This window comes from Podarcis muralis, chromosome 3 (assembly GCF_964188315.1).
Source record: "Podarcis muralis chromosome 3, rPodMur119.hap1.1, whole genome shotgun sequence".
Lineage (NCBI taxonomy): Eukaryota > Metazoa > Chordata > Lepidosauria > Squamata > Lacertidae > Podarcis > Podarcis muralis.
Window position 1 is genome coordinate 98707955 of NC_135657.1, and position 16863 is coordinate 98724817.

Consider the following 16863-nt stretch of genomic DNA (forward strand, 5'->3'; position numbering starts at 1 on the left):
CCTCCCTCCTTCTCTTTAGAATGACAATGGCACCCACCTGAAAGGTGCTAGAACTGAGTTGCAGTGAGTCCCCCCCCCCCCAAGAAAAAGCCCTGCCACAGGCTGACATTGCTGGAATTTCACAAGGGATTATATTTTATCCTATAGCCAACACACACTGAATGGGTTAGAAGAAAACTGACATCCAGTAGGAAGAAATACACAGAGACCTATGTCTTCTAAATAGGGTCTTCTAATAAAAGTGCAATTTGATATTATACTCCATAACCAGAAAACCATTACGGAAATGCTTCAAATAATACAGTATCTCTCACATATATATCTTATCTAAATCTTACATAATGGTTCCAGATGTTTTCATCAACGGTGGATAATTAATTAGGGTAAATCACCCCAGTCACACCCTTCTCACCACTTCATTGTTTGCCTCATATTGTCCCGTGTCCATCGTATGTTGAATAAAATCCCACCCCACAGTGCTAAAATCTTGCTGCTGCGCTTTTCCTTGTATCAAACATTTGGAGACAGTGGTTTGTTTCCCCCCCGATAGTGCTCTATAACACATCTTTCCATAACAATTATTTTTGTTTTTCTATCTGCCACCAGTAAATGTGTTATCAAATCCTTAGAACTTATATTATTATTAGATGCATTCTAAATAAGAGTTGTTACTGATCTTTTATATATTGAAGCTTAGAAGGATGATTTCAAAATAATAGGGTTTCCTCCATAGCATAGCACCTCCAAAGACCATAGCACCAAGGCACACCATGAAATCCAGAGGCTTAGGTAAATAGTCTATGTCTTTAAAGACGAGGCAGGGCTGGCCCAAGACATTTCATCACTTGAGACAGACTCCCAAATGGCATTCCCCCTCCTTGTCAGGGAAAAAGTGGGTCAGGAAAGATCTACATCAGAATTAGGGGGGTGAGGAAGAAAGGTCAACATCTGCATAGCTGCCCAGGTAGACCTTGCCACCTGAGGCGGTTGTCTCACCTTGCCTCATAGATATTGCCCAGTCCTGGGCCTAGGGTTGGTTTTTTTGGTGTGTATTTTTTTTTAATTATTATTTGATTATTATTTGCAGGAGAACACCAAATATTTTCTAAACTTAACAATTTCTAGAAAAGCCTTCCTTCATACACTTCTCCGTGCCAAAGCAAACACAAACTTCAACCAGGAAATGTAGACCGGCAATCATTACAAAACTTCAGAATCAAATGCCTCACAACTGCAGAGCAACAAATATCAACATTATCATGCCAAACATTTTCTGAAACAAGCAAGCTGTTTTCTAATTCAAATAAGCAAAACAAAACTCTGCTATGAATGACCACAAGTTTCACTCTCTACTAAGTTTGGAATAATTCCATTGTTTTCAGCTGTAGTGTTCTTGTGCAAATGATTTTAACTCTTTTACCCCCCCGGGGAAAGAGATTTATGAAAATCAGAACTCAGAATAGAAACTGCACATCATAGTAGTAGTGGTATCTTAAAAAAAAAAAAATCTGAATTACTCCCCGCTCCTACTGGAAAAGCACATTAATCAGTGCCTAGAAAACACACCAACTTTTGAATGCATATTCAGGAGTCTACGCATATCCATCAAGTTCTCCAGAATTCAGAAAACATCATGTACAATAAACCAAATCCATATAAAGATAAAGGTGAAACAAACATGCAAGGGTTTGAATAAATACCAGTCTAGTCCACTCACTGAAAACAAATTTTTACCATGTTATTTCAATATATTGTAGTATAGATATGACCAAGACAGGTAACTCCAATAAACAAAATATAATCCTTCAAATCTGGGATTCAGGTCAATCCACAGGAAAAACAGGCTCACCAACCACTCTGTATACATCCTCAAAACATTTTTTTCCTCCCAACTTTCTTCAATAGATCATTCAAAAATAGTTATTGAACCCTACCTTCATATATCGCCTTGAATCCTTGAGCACTCACAGCGAAGTCTGTAGTGAAGCAGAGAGTCATAATTGATCCTGTGCTCACTATGGAGGATGGCAGCTGAAATCCAGAAAGCCTGCAAGATGCAAGGGACAAAAAGAAACCACAGTATTTGTTATTAATTGTAACAACAACAATAACAACAACAACAACAAAACTCCCAAAGAGCATCATTTAAATGTTTATATTGGCAGCCACTTCTTTGATGAATACCTGAAGACTTGAAAAAGCATCTGGAGGTACTCCACTGATATTTCTAAATCTTTTGAAAACTTTTTAATAGCACACTTCACATCTGAGCTGGGGGGGGGCACCCTTCATCCTGACTATAATTAAAGAGGACTTAAGCTCTGCTCTGCTCTCTTCCCAGCAGGGAGGTCTACGTGTGTGTCTATGCGTGTAAATTAATGTTGGCCTGAGTGTACTACAGGTTTGGATACTAACCTTGGAAATGATTTGGGGGATGGAGCCAACATCTCTCCCCAAACAATTAATCATGGTTTGTTTTTACTTTTCACAACTGCCCATAGCCACTGTTCTTTGGTTTGCTGGCTGTGCTGCTGTTTGGATAGTGTTTTTGCATTTTCATTCCTTCTTGAGCGAACCCAGGCAGTCGAAGCTCCCTATTCTCAAAGTGACACTGTCAAATGTTTAGCTTTGTGCCAAAGCACATGAAACCCATTGCTCTGAAAGCAGCACTTCTTGCACTTGAATATGACCAGCTGGTATATAAAATAATGCCAGAAAAAAAGTGGCAAAAATGTTGTTGTGAGTTGATAGGAGGGGGCGGTTATGCTGTATGTCTGAGTCCCTTTGAATTCTTGGCTCTGGCAAGGATTCAAATTGCTGGAATAGCCAGACAAGTTTCTTGGTAATGGCCCTCTAAGTATGGGCCACTAAACATAACAAAGGAAGTGGCTCTGTGCCAGATAAAAATGGGCGGGCCTCCCTCCCACAACTCACTGGTGGTTAGAAAGACAAAGGCAAGAGTTGAGCTGTGTGTGAACTAGAAGTGAGAAGCTGCAGGCTGGGCAGCTGAGAGGAAGAACCATGCCTGATTTCTGCTGGAATCCAAGGCTGTGGTTATGGGAGAAGCAAGAACCTCTTGGGATGTTAATGCTGTGAGCCCCTCCGTCATAGGCTCAGGTTGCATATATGTGTAAATAAACCATATATCCTAAATACACCTTTCTGAGGAAACTGAACCCTGATAAGTTGTGAGGATGCCCATAGGCCCCATAGTATGTGGAACTGCCTTGCATAGACCATTTTAGGTAGCTTCTCCATTGTGGCATATTGTGAAACTGTCCCTAATCCAGGAGTTATATCTAGACAGGAAAAACCAAGCAAGAAAACTATCTCTATTTGAATGCACAGTGCAAGGTGACAATAGAACTAAATCTGAAGGCTTTAAAATATTCATGTTCAAATAGTTTTTCTTTGCTTACTTTTCCTTCAAAGGTCTTAATGAACTGTGAAGGTAGAAATAGGTGGTATTAGTGAAAACATTAGTGAAAACATAATTGCCCATTTTTTTAGATTAAGCTGTTGGCGCAGTTGCTGCCGTGATTCTGAAACACATGGGAGATTCTGTGCATGGTAACCTGCTCATATGGAAAGATGCCCACACAGTCTGTGTAGGTAAGCATATACAAACGCACCCATGTGGTTAATGTCAACTGTGTCATAGAATTGCAGAATTGGATGGGCCATTTCATCCAACCTGCTGCACTGCAGAAATCACAGTTACAGAATATCTAACAGATGGCCAGGCAAAACCAGTTAAGGAGGTTTCATGAGCATTAGAGTGGTAAAAGAAATATTATTATGTAGATCATGTGGCAAGTCCTGTTATGTATTCAGTGGTTTGTGTTTGCCTGAGCTTTAGTCTGGACTAAAGATTCTGAGCCAGTGTTCTGATTCAATACATGATATCCAATCACAGAACAATTAAGGATTTGGGCCTCTGTCATTGGCCCTTAAACTCTGAGTTATGATTCACAGCTTGAAAGTTTAGATAGCCAATCATGTTGGGAGTGGGAGTGGCCCAGGCCTTCAGAAATGTATATAAGCAGTTGCTTCACCTCTGTTGTCTAGTTCTGTTAGTTCAATAAAGGTTCTTGCTGTTCAATAAAGGTGTCTTGCCTCGTGAGAACCGACCTACACAGACAACAGCATTCCCAAATCAAAAGGTATGCAACCTCTAGCAAAGGAGGATTAATTCTCAAAGACTGCAGATCTATGCACATTTAGCAGTGAGTAATTTCCATTTAACATAAAAGGACCTTACTTCTGACTGGATAGGCATGCAGTCCTGTCACCAACAATGGTTTATTCCATTAAATATTCGCATGTATGTTCCAGAAATCTTTTGAACTATAATTGTTAGCAAATTCTTCAAAAACTGTAATTTACAGAAAGTTGTATCCCATGTTTTCCATGCATAAGCAGAACATATTTCAGCTTGCATAACAAGATTTCTCATTCCTCTCCTCACCCCTGCAGTCCCCCATGTGCCCCATGGGTAGCAGCGGAAAGTGAAGTTGGGTCACACAATACTGGATTCTCCACAGAAGTATACACTGCTAGAGAGAAAAGCCCATGTATATCAACTCCATGTGAAAATGAAATTATGACTTCCCAACAGTGTGCGCGTAGCAAAGAAGGCACCTGTATGATTTTCAAACATTGCTGGCAAACTGTGATACTAGTGCACACCTGTACAAAGAAAAGTTGTAGGACAAGTAGCCTTAAAGCAGGCATCCCCAAACTCTGCCTTCCAGCTGTTTTGAGACTACAACTCCCATCATCCCTAGCTAACAGGACCAATGGTCAGAGATGATGGGAATTGTAATCCCGAAACATCTGGAGGGTCATGTTTGGGGATGCCTGCCTTAAAGAATAGGCTTGAGTCATAACTATAGACTATAGCATTAACATAGTAAACTACCATTACAAAAGACCATAGGAGCCAACTACTAGGGGCTGAAGGCTCCTACAAATTTGATGGGTATTGCCATTCAAATGGTGTGTGTGTGTGTGTGTGTGTGTGTGTGTGTGTGTGTGTGTGTTGTGATTGATTATGCAGGTTGGGGCTTACCTGAGTCGCCCCCCCCCCAGGTATTTGAATTCAACTCGGCACCCCTGCCAAAGTCTGAATCCTTTTGTCTTCTTTGTTGTGATATCAGGCCTTTAATGACCAGATGTTTTGTTTGTGCTCAAAGGCACATCCCAACGGACCTCAAAGTTCATTATCAGTAACATTGACTACAAATTCTCAAAGCAGTCTAGTATTTTTCTATCCATGTAACTTGATTATTTTTGAAGAGACAGCAGCTGGCTAATATTGAGAGGTGTATAATTTTTTAATATCTATTGACTTGATATATTTCGTACACACACATGCTACACTAAATTTCAGGATGTATTTATGCAGTGCCATGGTGACTATATCTTGATCTTATATTGTTTTAGTAAATATTTCCACCTCTAGGATGACGTCTGCCGTTGAGACCTGTATTATTGACAAACGACAGCCAATATGTCTGCTTCATCTGATTTCAAGGAATACTGAAGTTGTTTTGACACAAACTACTTTTTTTCTGAAGTGTGTATACTTCAAATGCTATGTGACTGCTTGAAGGGTAGTTCCTGTACACTACCTTTTGAAAGTTGGCAGTAAAATTTTTAAGAAATGGTAGCCAATGAAAATGAGACAAAAGTTGAGTTAAACAAATAATCTACAAAATGTATCCAGTTTCAATGAAAGCAAAGCAAAAACAGCACTGAGTATCTAAAATAATGGGATAAACATACCAAAAGAAACCTGTTGCACACCTCCATTCTGAAAGCATTTTGCACCTCATTCAGTTGTACTGTATTTCTTTTGGAAAACTCCTTTTATAGGTGCTCTTTATAGAACCGTGTCTTGTTTCTAACACCAATTATCAGTTTATTTTCCGTATTTGGGTACAATTAGCCAAGTCCAAAGTATGTATGTATCATATAATATATGCCCTTCCATAATCTCAGGCCATAACCTTTCTCTGTTTACAAATGTGATTATGAAACTATAAAGCAGTGGTCTAATGAAGTGATCCAGTCAAAAATCTAGCAGTGGAAGAAATGAGCATGTGGTCTCTTTAAAGAAATGAGAAATAAAAAATGATCAGCCTAGCTATATTGTGCTTAATGGTTTTTTAACCCATTATTATCCATGAGAATGCAAACTCCAGCTTTAGCCTTTCACCTCTACCTTATTTTTTAGAGTAAACTTTTTTTTAAAAAAAAAGTGAATAAACTTTTGTTGGAAATGAAGTTATTTTATTTGGAGCTTGATAGTTCAAATAGGAAGAAAGATACTGTCATATATATCCTGGAGAAAATATATTTTCTTGGAAAGACTCCTCTGTCATATTAACATCCATAATCATTCAATTATTTAACCTTATTAGAAAGGTGAATTTATTCATAAGGCAGGGAACATTAATTCCATCTTCCATTGTGCTAGAAGACATTTTATTCAAACCTTAATTTAAATTGTCACCCAATATTGTCAGGTCACCTAGCATAATTGAAGGATTGCATTTTGAAAATATCTGAAATTCTACATAGTATTTTAGTTATCTCTGTCTTAGGAGCACAGATATATCCTTCTCAAAAGCAGGTAATATTACGATTACAGCTACTGTACTCACTTTCAAAAGCTCTCAATTTCAATTAAAACCTTTGTAGATGCTGGTTTAGCTTCTCAAAGCTCCTCTCAGATTAGATCAGAAAATTCTTCCAGAAAAAAATATGCAAGAACTCAGGTAATTTGTCAAATGGCTTATCAGTTCATATGGGGGCGAATGGGGGATACTGCTGGAGCAAATCAAAGGGAAGCAGTCAAAAAAATAATTTACTCACACCTTTGGAACAAATAAAAAATTTTAATCCGTATTTAAAACATTTTCATTTGTGACCTGATGACCAAATAAAAACTCAGGCACAAGGGCTGGTTTGAACTAGGTTAAACTTAAAGTGTAAACCAATGTAACACCTGAAGAAGGAAACATCTATTGGTATGGGAACCAACATTAATGTAAAGCAAAAAGTTGAGTCACTACAGTGCCCACCATCCCTGGCCTGTGGAAAATGGAGGCATACATAACTCTTTTCCCTAAGCCACAGCACGATTTTGAGTAGGGCTTTCTGCATCACCCTCATTGCCTGTGGGCTTAGCTCCAGGTGGGTGAGGGAGATTGGCCTCAAAGGCAGCCTTTATCAGGGGCGTAGTGTGTGAGGAGGATGCAACAGGCATGCAACCTTCAAATCAGACTGATTGGAAGGGTGCATCCCTGCCCTCACATGGCACTGTTATACTAGGAGGAAAGAGTAAAAAAACCTCAGCTCAAAACCTCATTAAAAGCCAAAAAGGCAATTGTTCTTAGAGCTATAGAGCTGATCTGGAAATGTAGAGCAGGAAGAAACCTACTTTCTCTGCCTAAACAGCAAATTGCTTACAAAACCACAGTGGCGATAAGAGGACAACAGAACTCGATTTTTTAAAAAAGCACCAACCACATATTTGTATTAACTTTGCAGGCTTCAACTCTCATTCTTTTTTGGGGGGGCGGGTGGAACCTGGAACAATAACTGACTACTGCTTTGGCTCTAAGCTTGCTAAAGCTATGAGAGAAGCAAAGAGAAACTGCTGTGGGCACAAGGGCTGGGTAATATATTGATATATTGTCCAAAACTGATTTGAAGTCCATATTGTGATATTGGTTTCATAATTTTTGACACGGCCTGCCAATATATTGTGAATCATGCTACTTTTAAAAGACATCTGAAGGCAGCCCTGTTTAGGGAAGTTTTTAATGTTTAATGCTATATTGTGTTTTTACTATTCAAATGGGTATAAATAAAATTATTATTATTATTATTATTATTATTATTATTGGCATTCTGGAGATGTAATGCTGTGGACTCTCTTCCTCTCCATGTAGATCCTGGTGTATATAGGTGTAAAACGAAACATATATATTGAAATGCTACACTCCACCAAGTCCTGAATTCACAATGGAAACATGGCCCTGGGCGAGCACCTGGAACCCCCAGAATCTTATTAGAGATTGGAGTGGCATGTGGCTATACCAGTGTTTTACAGCAAGTTGGTTTCACCTTTTGACTATTTAGAAGTCACACTGCTTCTAAATGTGTTGGTCTCGTGTGGGGCACCAAGGAGAGCTTGGCTGTCTGGCTGGTGTACCGACCACCCAGCACACCGGCAGCCACCCTGTCAGACCTGCTGGAGGTGGTGGCGGGCTGGGCCTTGGAGTTCCCAAACCTACTGGTTTTGGGAGACTTCAACGTCCATGCTGATGCCGCTCCCTCCTCACAGGCTCTGGACCTAGTGACTTCCATGGCAACACTAGGGCTCTCCCAGTTTGTTTTGGGCCCCACTCATCAAGCAGGCCACACGCTGGATCTGATCTTTGGGGCTGGCATAGATGTGATCATGCTCCCCCCTGTGGAAGTGCCATGGTCTGATCACTACACTCTGAAAGCCAAGATTGACTTCCCGCTCCTCCCCTGCTTGGGTGGCGAACCTATTTGGGCTCGTCCACAAAAATAGATGGATCCTGATAGATTCCGACAAGCCTTGCGGGACCCTGCTCCTCCTGGCGACTCATTAGATGACGTTGTTGAGGACTGGAATAACCGGCTCTTGGCAGCCATTGATGAGATACCACCCTCTGCGACCCCGTCGAAACCGGGCCCCTTGGTTTACTGAGGAGCTCCGGAAAATGAAGCGGGATCTCAGACGGCTAGAGCGAGTATGGCGACGGACTCGTGACGGAGCCTCAAGAACATCTTATAGGACGCTTATGGAAGCCTATGAGATGGCTATGAAAGCTGCTAAGAAATCTTACTTTGCAGCTTCCATTGCATCTGCTAGCTCTCGCCTGGCACAACTTTTTAGAATAATTAGGTCAATAACGTCCTTAGATGGACAACCAAATTTAAGCACAAATTTGACCCACAGCTGTGAGGCATTCGAGAGCTTTTTTGCGGAGAAAGTCCTTTTGCTCTGCCATGACCTCCCTGCCAATTTAGATACAGTGACTGAACTGGAGGCCCCTTGACTGACTTCAGGTCCAGTGTTGGACCATTTCGATCGGATACTCCCTGCTGATGTGGATAGATTCCTTCAAGTTGGTAGGCCCACCACCTGCCTCCTTGATCCGTGCCCATCTTGGCAGATTAGGGAGTGTCCAGATGTTGCACGGACCCCCCCTGGTTGAAATTATCAATTTGTCCCTTGACACGGGGACATTCCCAGGGGAAATGAAGGAAGCAGTAGTGTGTCCACTCTTAAAGAAAACTTCATTAGATCCCTTAGACCTATCCAATTACCGTCCAGTTTCAAATCTTCCATATCTGGGTAAGGTAATTGAGAGAGCGGTTGCTGAACAGCTTGGTAGGTTTCTGGAGGAAACATCGGCTTTAGATCCATTTCAGTCCGGTTTCCGTCCTGGTTTTGGGACCGAGACGGCTCTGGTTGCCCTAACAGATGATCTCCGTAGACAACTGGATCGAGGCGGGTCAGGACTGCTGATCCTTTTAGATTTGTCAGCAGCCTTTGACATGGTTAATCATGACCTTCTGGACCACCACCTCACAGACATGGGGATACAGGGCATAGCCCGTAACTGGCTGTGCTCTTTTATCTCTGGTCGGGGACAGAGGGTGGCACTAGAGAGTGAAATGTCATCGCGCCATTCCTTGGTGTGTGGAGTGCCGCAGGGCGCAATTCTCTCCCCGATGCTTTTTAACTTCTTTATGCGCCCCCTTGCCCAGATTATCCGGAGCTTTGGGCTGGGCTGTCACCAATATGCTGATGACACTCAGCTCTATCTGCTGATGGATGGCCACACTGACTCGGCCCCGAACACACTGACCAGATGCTTGGAAGCTGTGGCCAGATGGTTTCGTGGGAGCCGATTGAAACTAAATCCTTCGAAGACAGAGGTCCTATGCTGGGTCGGGATGGCATGGGGATGAGGGACCAACTCCCTTCTCTTGTGGGGGCCCAATTAGTGTCATTGCCTTCCGTTAAGAGTTTGGGTGTAATCCTTGACGCCTCCCTTTCCATGGAGGCGCAAGTTACAGCAACAGCCAAGGCGACATTTTTCCACCTTCGCCGCATCAAGCAGTTGGTCCCTTACCTTTCCCGCCACGACCTGGCCACAGTGATCCATGCGACGGTCATCTCCAGGCTTGACTATTGTAATTCACTCTATGCGGGGCTGCCCTTGAAGCTGACCCAGAAACTCCAGAGGGTGCAGAATGCTGCAGCGAGGCTCCTCACGGGGTCTCTGCCATGGGAGCATATTCACCCAGTGCTTTTCAAACTGCACTGGCTCCCGGTAGAGTACAGGGTCAGATTTAAGGTGCTACTTTTGACCTTTAAAGCCCGTCACGGCCTAGGACCCTCGTACCTATGGGACCGCCTCTCCCGGTATGCCCCACGGAGAGCCTCAAGGTCCATAAATAGCAACACCCTAGTGGTCCCGGGCCCTAAGGAAGTTAGATTGGCTTCAACCAGAGCCAGGGCCTTTTCAACTCTGGCTCCAGCCTGGTGGAACGCTCTGCCTCATGAGACCAGGGCCCTGCAGGATCTGATTTCTTTCCGCAGGGCTTGTAAGACAGAGTTGTTCCGCCTGGCCTTTGGCTTGGAGCCAATTTGATTCCCTCCCTCTCTTTCTTTTTTCCTTTCCTTCTCCTCCTGCGATGAGGCTACATTTTAATATTTTAATGTTTCAATATTTTAATGTTGTATTTTAATTTTGTTTTTAAGTTGTAATCATTCAACTTGTTTTTATTATTGCTTGTAAGCCGCTCTGAGCCGGGCCTTGGCTGGGGAGGGCAGGGTATAAATAAAAAATATTATTATTATTATTATTTCTAAAAATAATAATCATGACGACAAGCTCTTGGTAATATACATCCTTATCTGGACAATCAAATAATAATAGCAAGGCTAATTTTTTTATCTGATATAAAGTGTCTTTTATAACTTCCCCACAAATGTGCTTCATTTTTACCACCATCACCACCAGTTATGATAAAATGAGTCCTTTTCTCAACAGTCTCTCCAGCATTCAGGTTTGGTTAAGCCATTCACACAACCTCAAAGGGGTGAATCAGCGAGGCAAAAATTCCAACCTATTTCCTGATCTGGGACAATATCAACTTCAGCAGCTTTTTCTGCCTCAAAGAAATGCCATGCATTTGGTTCTATTTCAGCTCCCAAATCCCTTTCAAACACAAGTCTCAGTCAATCTAAGCTCCCAGCAGACATTTGAAAGTTACTTGATTACTGGATACTTGAAATTTTTATAAAATAAGAGCAGATGGCAAGTTACAACATCACTTTTTTATTAATAGCGGTGACTCCCAAGTGCTCATTGCACATCTTTTCGGTAGAGTTATAAAGGCATATCCCAAATTAAAATTGTTTATATGCCAAACATGTTGCTTAGGGATTCATTGCTTACTCCATGCACCTTTTGGTTCCCTTGTGTATCTTTTAGCATGAAAATTATCATATTTTGCCAGGTTTAAAGGCATGATAGAACGTTCCTCAACGATTAAACTTAGAATGTTAAGTAAAACAAGTGTCAAGAAGACAAAATCTGTTGAAATCCCCTGATAGTGTCTGTGCTTCTGCTTTTTAGATCTCCGATAATTAGATAAACTCACAGTGCTTCTGGCAAGTACCATTTTCAAAAACAAAGCTGTATTCAGGGTTCATCTAACTGAATTCAGTGAAAACCAATATGTGGAGGCAAATGTGGTTTGAATTCTACCGCAGCTAAGTAACTTTAATTTCATTTTGCCTACATAAATTGAAGGATATAACACAAAGCTGTTGAAAGGTACCATCTACTACTATTGTCCCAAAACCCAAGAGGCATAAAATGTGGTCTCATCTACTCAGTCACCTCTCATTCTAGCATCTACATTTTGATGGCTTAAAGCTGGAGAAATTTCCAGCAACTTGGTGGCAAAGTGCTTACTCAGATTCTCTATGGTGTTGAAATCTGGAGCTCTCATCTGAACTCCATTAAAGTTTTGGAAACTCTGCAGAATTTTTTATTTTGGAACCTATACTCTGGGAAACAGACCTCACAACAACATATGAACTTTTGGCAGCCTACCCCTGAAAATTGATAATTTTTGCTTCTGCAAATGGAACAGTGCATTTGGAGGATTAATTCTGCCCGACCCTTGTCACACACACTTTCTTAGAAGTCAATTTCCCTGAAATGAATGGAACTTGAACTGAGTAACTGGGGCATCAGGATACAGGATACCTTTCTCTACCATAGGTTTTCTTTTTCCCTTTCCCAGTAATTCTTCTTTCCCCAGCCCCAAGTCAATAAAAACTAGTTTTCCATGTGATTTGTTTATTGATATTGCAGAGCTGCCATAGTTGAACTGTTTTCGGTACTTTCTCCCCTTCATTCAGATTTATTCAGCTCAGTATATCCCCCCCACCATCGACACCAATGGGTGGTTGTCATATGGGTTGTCCATAGGAACTATGATACTGTGTAATCATATACATGTCTATTCATAAGTCAGTCCCACTGAGTTCAGTGGGACTAGATCCTCATTCAGTATGTCTAGAACTGCAGCCTAAAATTATAATTGACTGACAGCTAGGAAGAAGCGGATCTGGTTTCTGAGTTGGCATTTTCAATGGCCGGAGAATGATGGTGCACTTCAAATGCAAATTGCTCTTTTATTTTCACTTCAAGAGCAGCATTACAGAAAGATAATGCAATGTCAGAAGAAAGGTTAGACCTTAAATGTGCCACAAATGTGTTCATTATTGTACCTTTTTCATTTTGTAGGAACTCTGACAACTATTATATTGCAAAAAGGGGGCTTTCGGGCTATCAAATGAAACATACGCAATCTGTATTAAAATAAATATTGGAGGAGACGAATAAGTGAAATGACAGAATTGTTAAAGGAAAATTGTTTCTGCTATGGAACTTTTTATGGAAAGCATCTTACATTTGGCAATTACTGGTAAATATCAGTCACACAAGGCAATGATCATAGAAGTTATACTGAGCACTTTTTAGGCAGTAGAAAGTGCGTTAAAATACTACACTTGATCTTAGCCAAAAGGCCGAGCGATTAAAAGACTATCAAAATAGAATGTTGAAAATATTTAGGTGTTTACATTTTCAACCTGTTCTCGTTTGAATGAGATTCCAGGGTGTTCTTACAAATATATTGTGCATGCACATGCACACAAATGCACAGACAAATTGAATAAAACTATTAAACATACCAAAGTTTTAAAACTGTAACCTGATATTAAATACATAAGATAAAAACAGTGACCGTTGTGGATATCCCAATTCCATTAAACATGAACAGCTTGCTCTGTCCCATAAGCCTAACATCTCCAAACATCATTTCAAAGCAACCCCTAAAATTCAGTAATGAAGGAGACCACTACACAGCTAGAGAAGAGGAAATTCCACAAACTGGATGTCATGACCAAGACGGCTGTTGACCATGCTACCACCCACAAACTTTGTTCCTCAGTGGGAGCATGTTAAGGGCCTTGACTTCATATCTGAATGCAGATATTGGGAGGGAGGCTCCATCATGTAATTAGAACCCAGGATTTTCAGGGATTTATAGTTCACTGTGCACATCAACTTCCTTAAAACAAACCACTTCCATACTTTGGTTATATCTGACACTATCTCCTAGGTAGTTTTTGGTTATGGACATCGGCTCCTGGGGGCCGAGCCACTGTGGACCCTCTCAATTTGTTTTAGGAGGGGACTGGGGGCCTCCCTTGTTGAGGCTGAATGTAGAGCCGGGTGCAGAACGTTAGGATATTGGGTTGGGTCCCCTCAATGTGCTTCAGAATATGGTGCCTGTGGTTATGGATATATACCGTATTTTTCGCTCTATAAGACGCATCAGACCACAAGACGCACCTAGTTTTTGGAGGAGGAAAACAAGAAAAAAAAAATTCTGAATCTCAAAAGCCAGAATAGCAAGAGGGATCGCTGTGCAGTGAAAGCAGCAATCCCTCTTGCTGTTCTGGCTTCTGCGATAGCTGCGCAGCCTGCATTCGCTCCATAACACGCATACACATTTCCCCTTACTTTTTAGGAGGGAAAAAGTGAGTCTTATAGAGCAAAAAATACGGTAATTTCCATGTTCTCCCCAGGTCCAGATATGGGGATTCTAATTATGAGAGCATGTACATATAAAAATAATTTAAGAAAATCAGATAGGACCCAATTCATACATGTGCTCCACGTGTAGTGCCTGTCTCATACAATGTCATATATGCACAACTAGAATGAACACACAGCCTGTTCTTTCCAGCCAACCAAGGATTATTATTTAATGGATTGTTAGTATTATTACTATTATCATCAAACACTCATGCCAAAGACTCATGTTTGCAGCTGGGAAAGCCTGCTGTATGTTTCACCCCCATACCCACTTGCTGTAACCGCATCAGCGGTGGTCTTTGGGCTGTCAAATTTCAGGGGTGCCTTGTGCAACGCTAAAATTCAGTGCCCCCCGCCTCTCTCACTTCATTCCACAGTATTGTTGTGGCGCCCCCTGCGACATCCAGTGTGGGCGAACCAGCCCTGCTACCCTAAACCCCCCTCTGATAGCATTTCCTACTTGAAAAGCATTGCAACTAAGGAAACAAACAATGCCACTTTGTTAAAATAAAACGATCTTGCAAACTGTTGCCTTTACAAACTTACCATTGCCATTCTATGTACACAAGTAAACACAGTGCTTATCCTTCGGAATGGGATAGGGAGAAAAACAATCTGTTTCAGAGCAAATTGTTGAAAAGCGTTCAGTTAGCAATCAAACTCATGATTTAATATATCCCAAAACAGCCATAGGAATTTGGCAGGGCAATGCAGCTGTATGACAGCATAATAACCACGGAGGAGAAGAGAGCACCATACCCTCGGTCCGCATCAGGCAGCTAAGCAGAAAAATAAGCTTCCCAAAAGTCGACATATTATCCAACTCTGAATCAAAGGATATAAAAAGTTATTGAATTAGCAATATGAATCTATGATTCACACTTTCTGGCCAGATACATAACTTGAGCCTATATTTTAAGGTTGACAAAATGTGTTTTATCTTGCTTTTCTTAAAACAGTTTAGATTAATGAACTTCCAGATTATGAATTTTGCAAAAGAGAGGTGGGGATCCAGAAGAAAATGTGGGAGACACACACACACACACATATATATGTGTGTAGGTAAAGGGACCCCTGACCATTAGGTCCCAGTTGTGGCCGACTCTGGGGTTGCGGCGCTCATCTCACTTTATTGGCCAAGGGAGCCGGTGTACAGCTTCCAGGTCATGTGGCCAGCATGACTAAGCCACTTCTGGCAAACCAGAGCAGCGCACGGAAACTCAGTTTACCTTCCCGCCAGAGCGGTACCTATTTATCTACTTGCACTTTGACGTGATTTTGAACTGCTAGGTGGGCAGGAGCTGGGACCAAGCAACGGGAGCTCACCCCGTCGCGGGGATTCGGCAAGTCCTAGGCTCTGTGGTTTAACCCACAGCACCACCCGCATCCCAATATGTATATAAAATTAGGGCTACTATTGAAATGTGCTGGCGGAGTCTATGCAAAGGAAAATGCCAAGCAGATCCCACTAGAGAATTTGGAAATGGGGACTCAGCAGTCAGCTACAGAATTCACCTGGTCCTATTGGATTTTGTAACAGTGGCCTCATGATTTCAGCATGTGCAATATTATAATTTTTGTGTGCTTCTCTTGCAGGATCGCTATGCAACCTACAGGATGGTGTTTCTAGATATTTCATTATTCTTCTGGATATGTCTGTAGGTGTCTAGCTAACACATAAGCTAGGATCTTCTGTTTTGCAATAAGTAGAAACTTCCCCCTGAATTAGAAGGACTAAGTCTAGCTATTCTGGTTGCTACTGATTTTCCCCTGGCACCTACTCCATTACCTTTTCAGCCATACTTTATACCAAAAGAGTATAAAGATTCATGGTGATCATGACTGGACAGATCTTTGGCTATATAGATAATTAAAACATATTCTGGTTCTTTGTTAACCTAGCATCCAGATTAATATCTGAAGATTTTGACCCCTTTTAATGGACTCTTAATGCCGACTTGTTTTTTTCCATTTCCCCCAGACCATTATCAATGCTGCTTTGATGTGCTGTTTTTATTTTATTTATTTTTTAAATGATTGTTTTTTTTTCCCTTGGGAGGCAGGACATTTTTTGAAGGGCAGAATGCAAATCTTGCCCTTCAAAAATGTCAAAAGCTCTCCATTAACTGTACTTCCAATAGTGTAGTCTTTATGATTAGACAAATGCTGAATCTTCTTTACTATATATGTTCTGGTAAGAAATGCTTAACAATGCAGTACATGGGGCTCAGTTATGGACCAGAAGCACCTGCTCAATTCATCAAACTTTTACACGCCTGCTTGACACACTTGGAAAAGACAGATTACTTGGATCCATTTTAATGTAGCTTCAAGTCTGATCATGGCACACTGAAACCACATTGGTCACCCTGGTTGATAGCATTTGTCAGAAGAAAGATGGGTGGTTGCGCCCTGAGGCCCCCAAGCCCTTCCCCAGTAAATAAATTCAAATGGACACATAATTTTAGTTCAAGTTTTTGGGCAGAAGTTTGGCCACAACTTTCTTGATTAGAAAACAAATTGAGTGGTATTGGCCTAGACATTGGTCAGAGACTATAACTGACTCCTGCCTCTCTGGCTGGCAGTCTGAAAGGGTAAACACCAAGCACGGGAGCAACATCGGTGA

At 41.4% G+C, this 16863-nt stretch overlaps 1 protein-coding gene across 3 annotated transcripts in view; it reads right to left on the bottom strand.

Annotated features, from left to right (window-relative positions):
* CSMD1 (CUB and Sushi multiple domains 1) overlaps window positions 1-16863 on the bottom strand; it is a 939172-nt gene that overhangs the window by 629151 nt on the left and 293158 nt on the right. For all 3 annotated transcript variants that reach the window (XM_077926388.1, XM_028722385.2, XM_077926389.1), the window contains one exon: window positions 1935-2047. In XM_077926388.1, the coding sequence (XP_077782514.1) occupies window positions 1935-2047 (113 nt within the window). The remainder of the gene's footprint in view (window positions 1-1934; window positions 2048-16863) is intronic.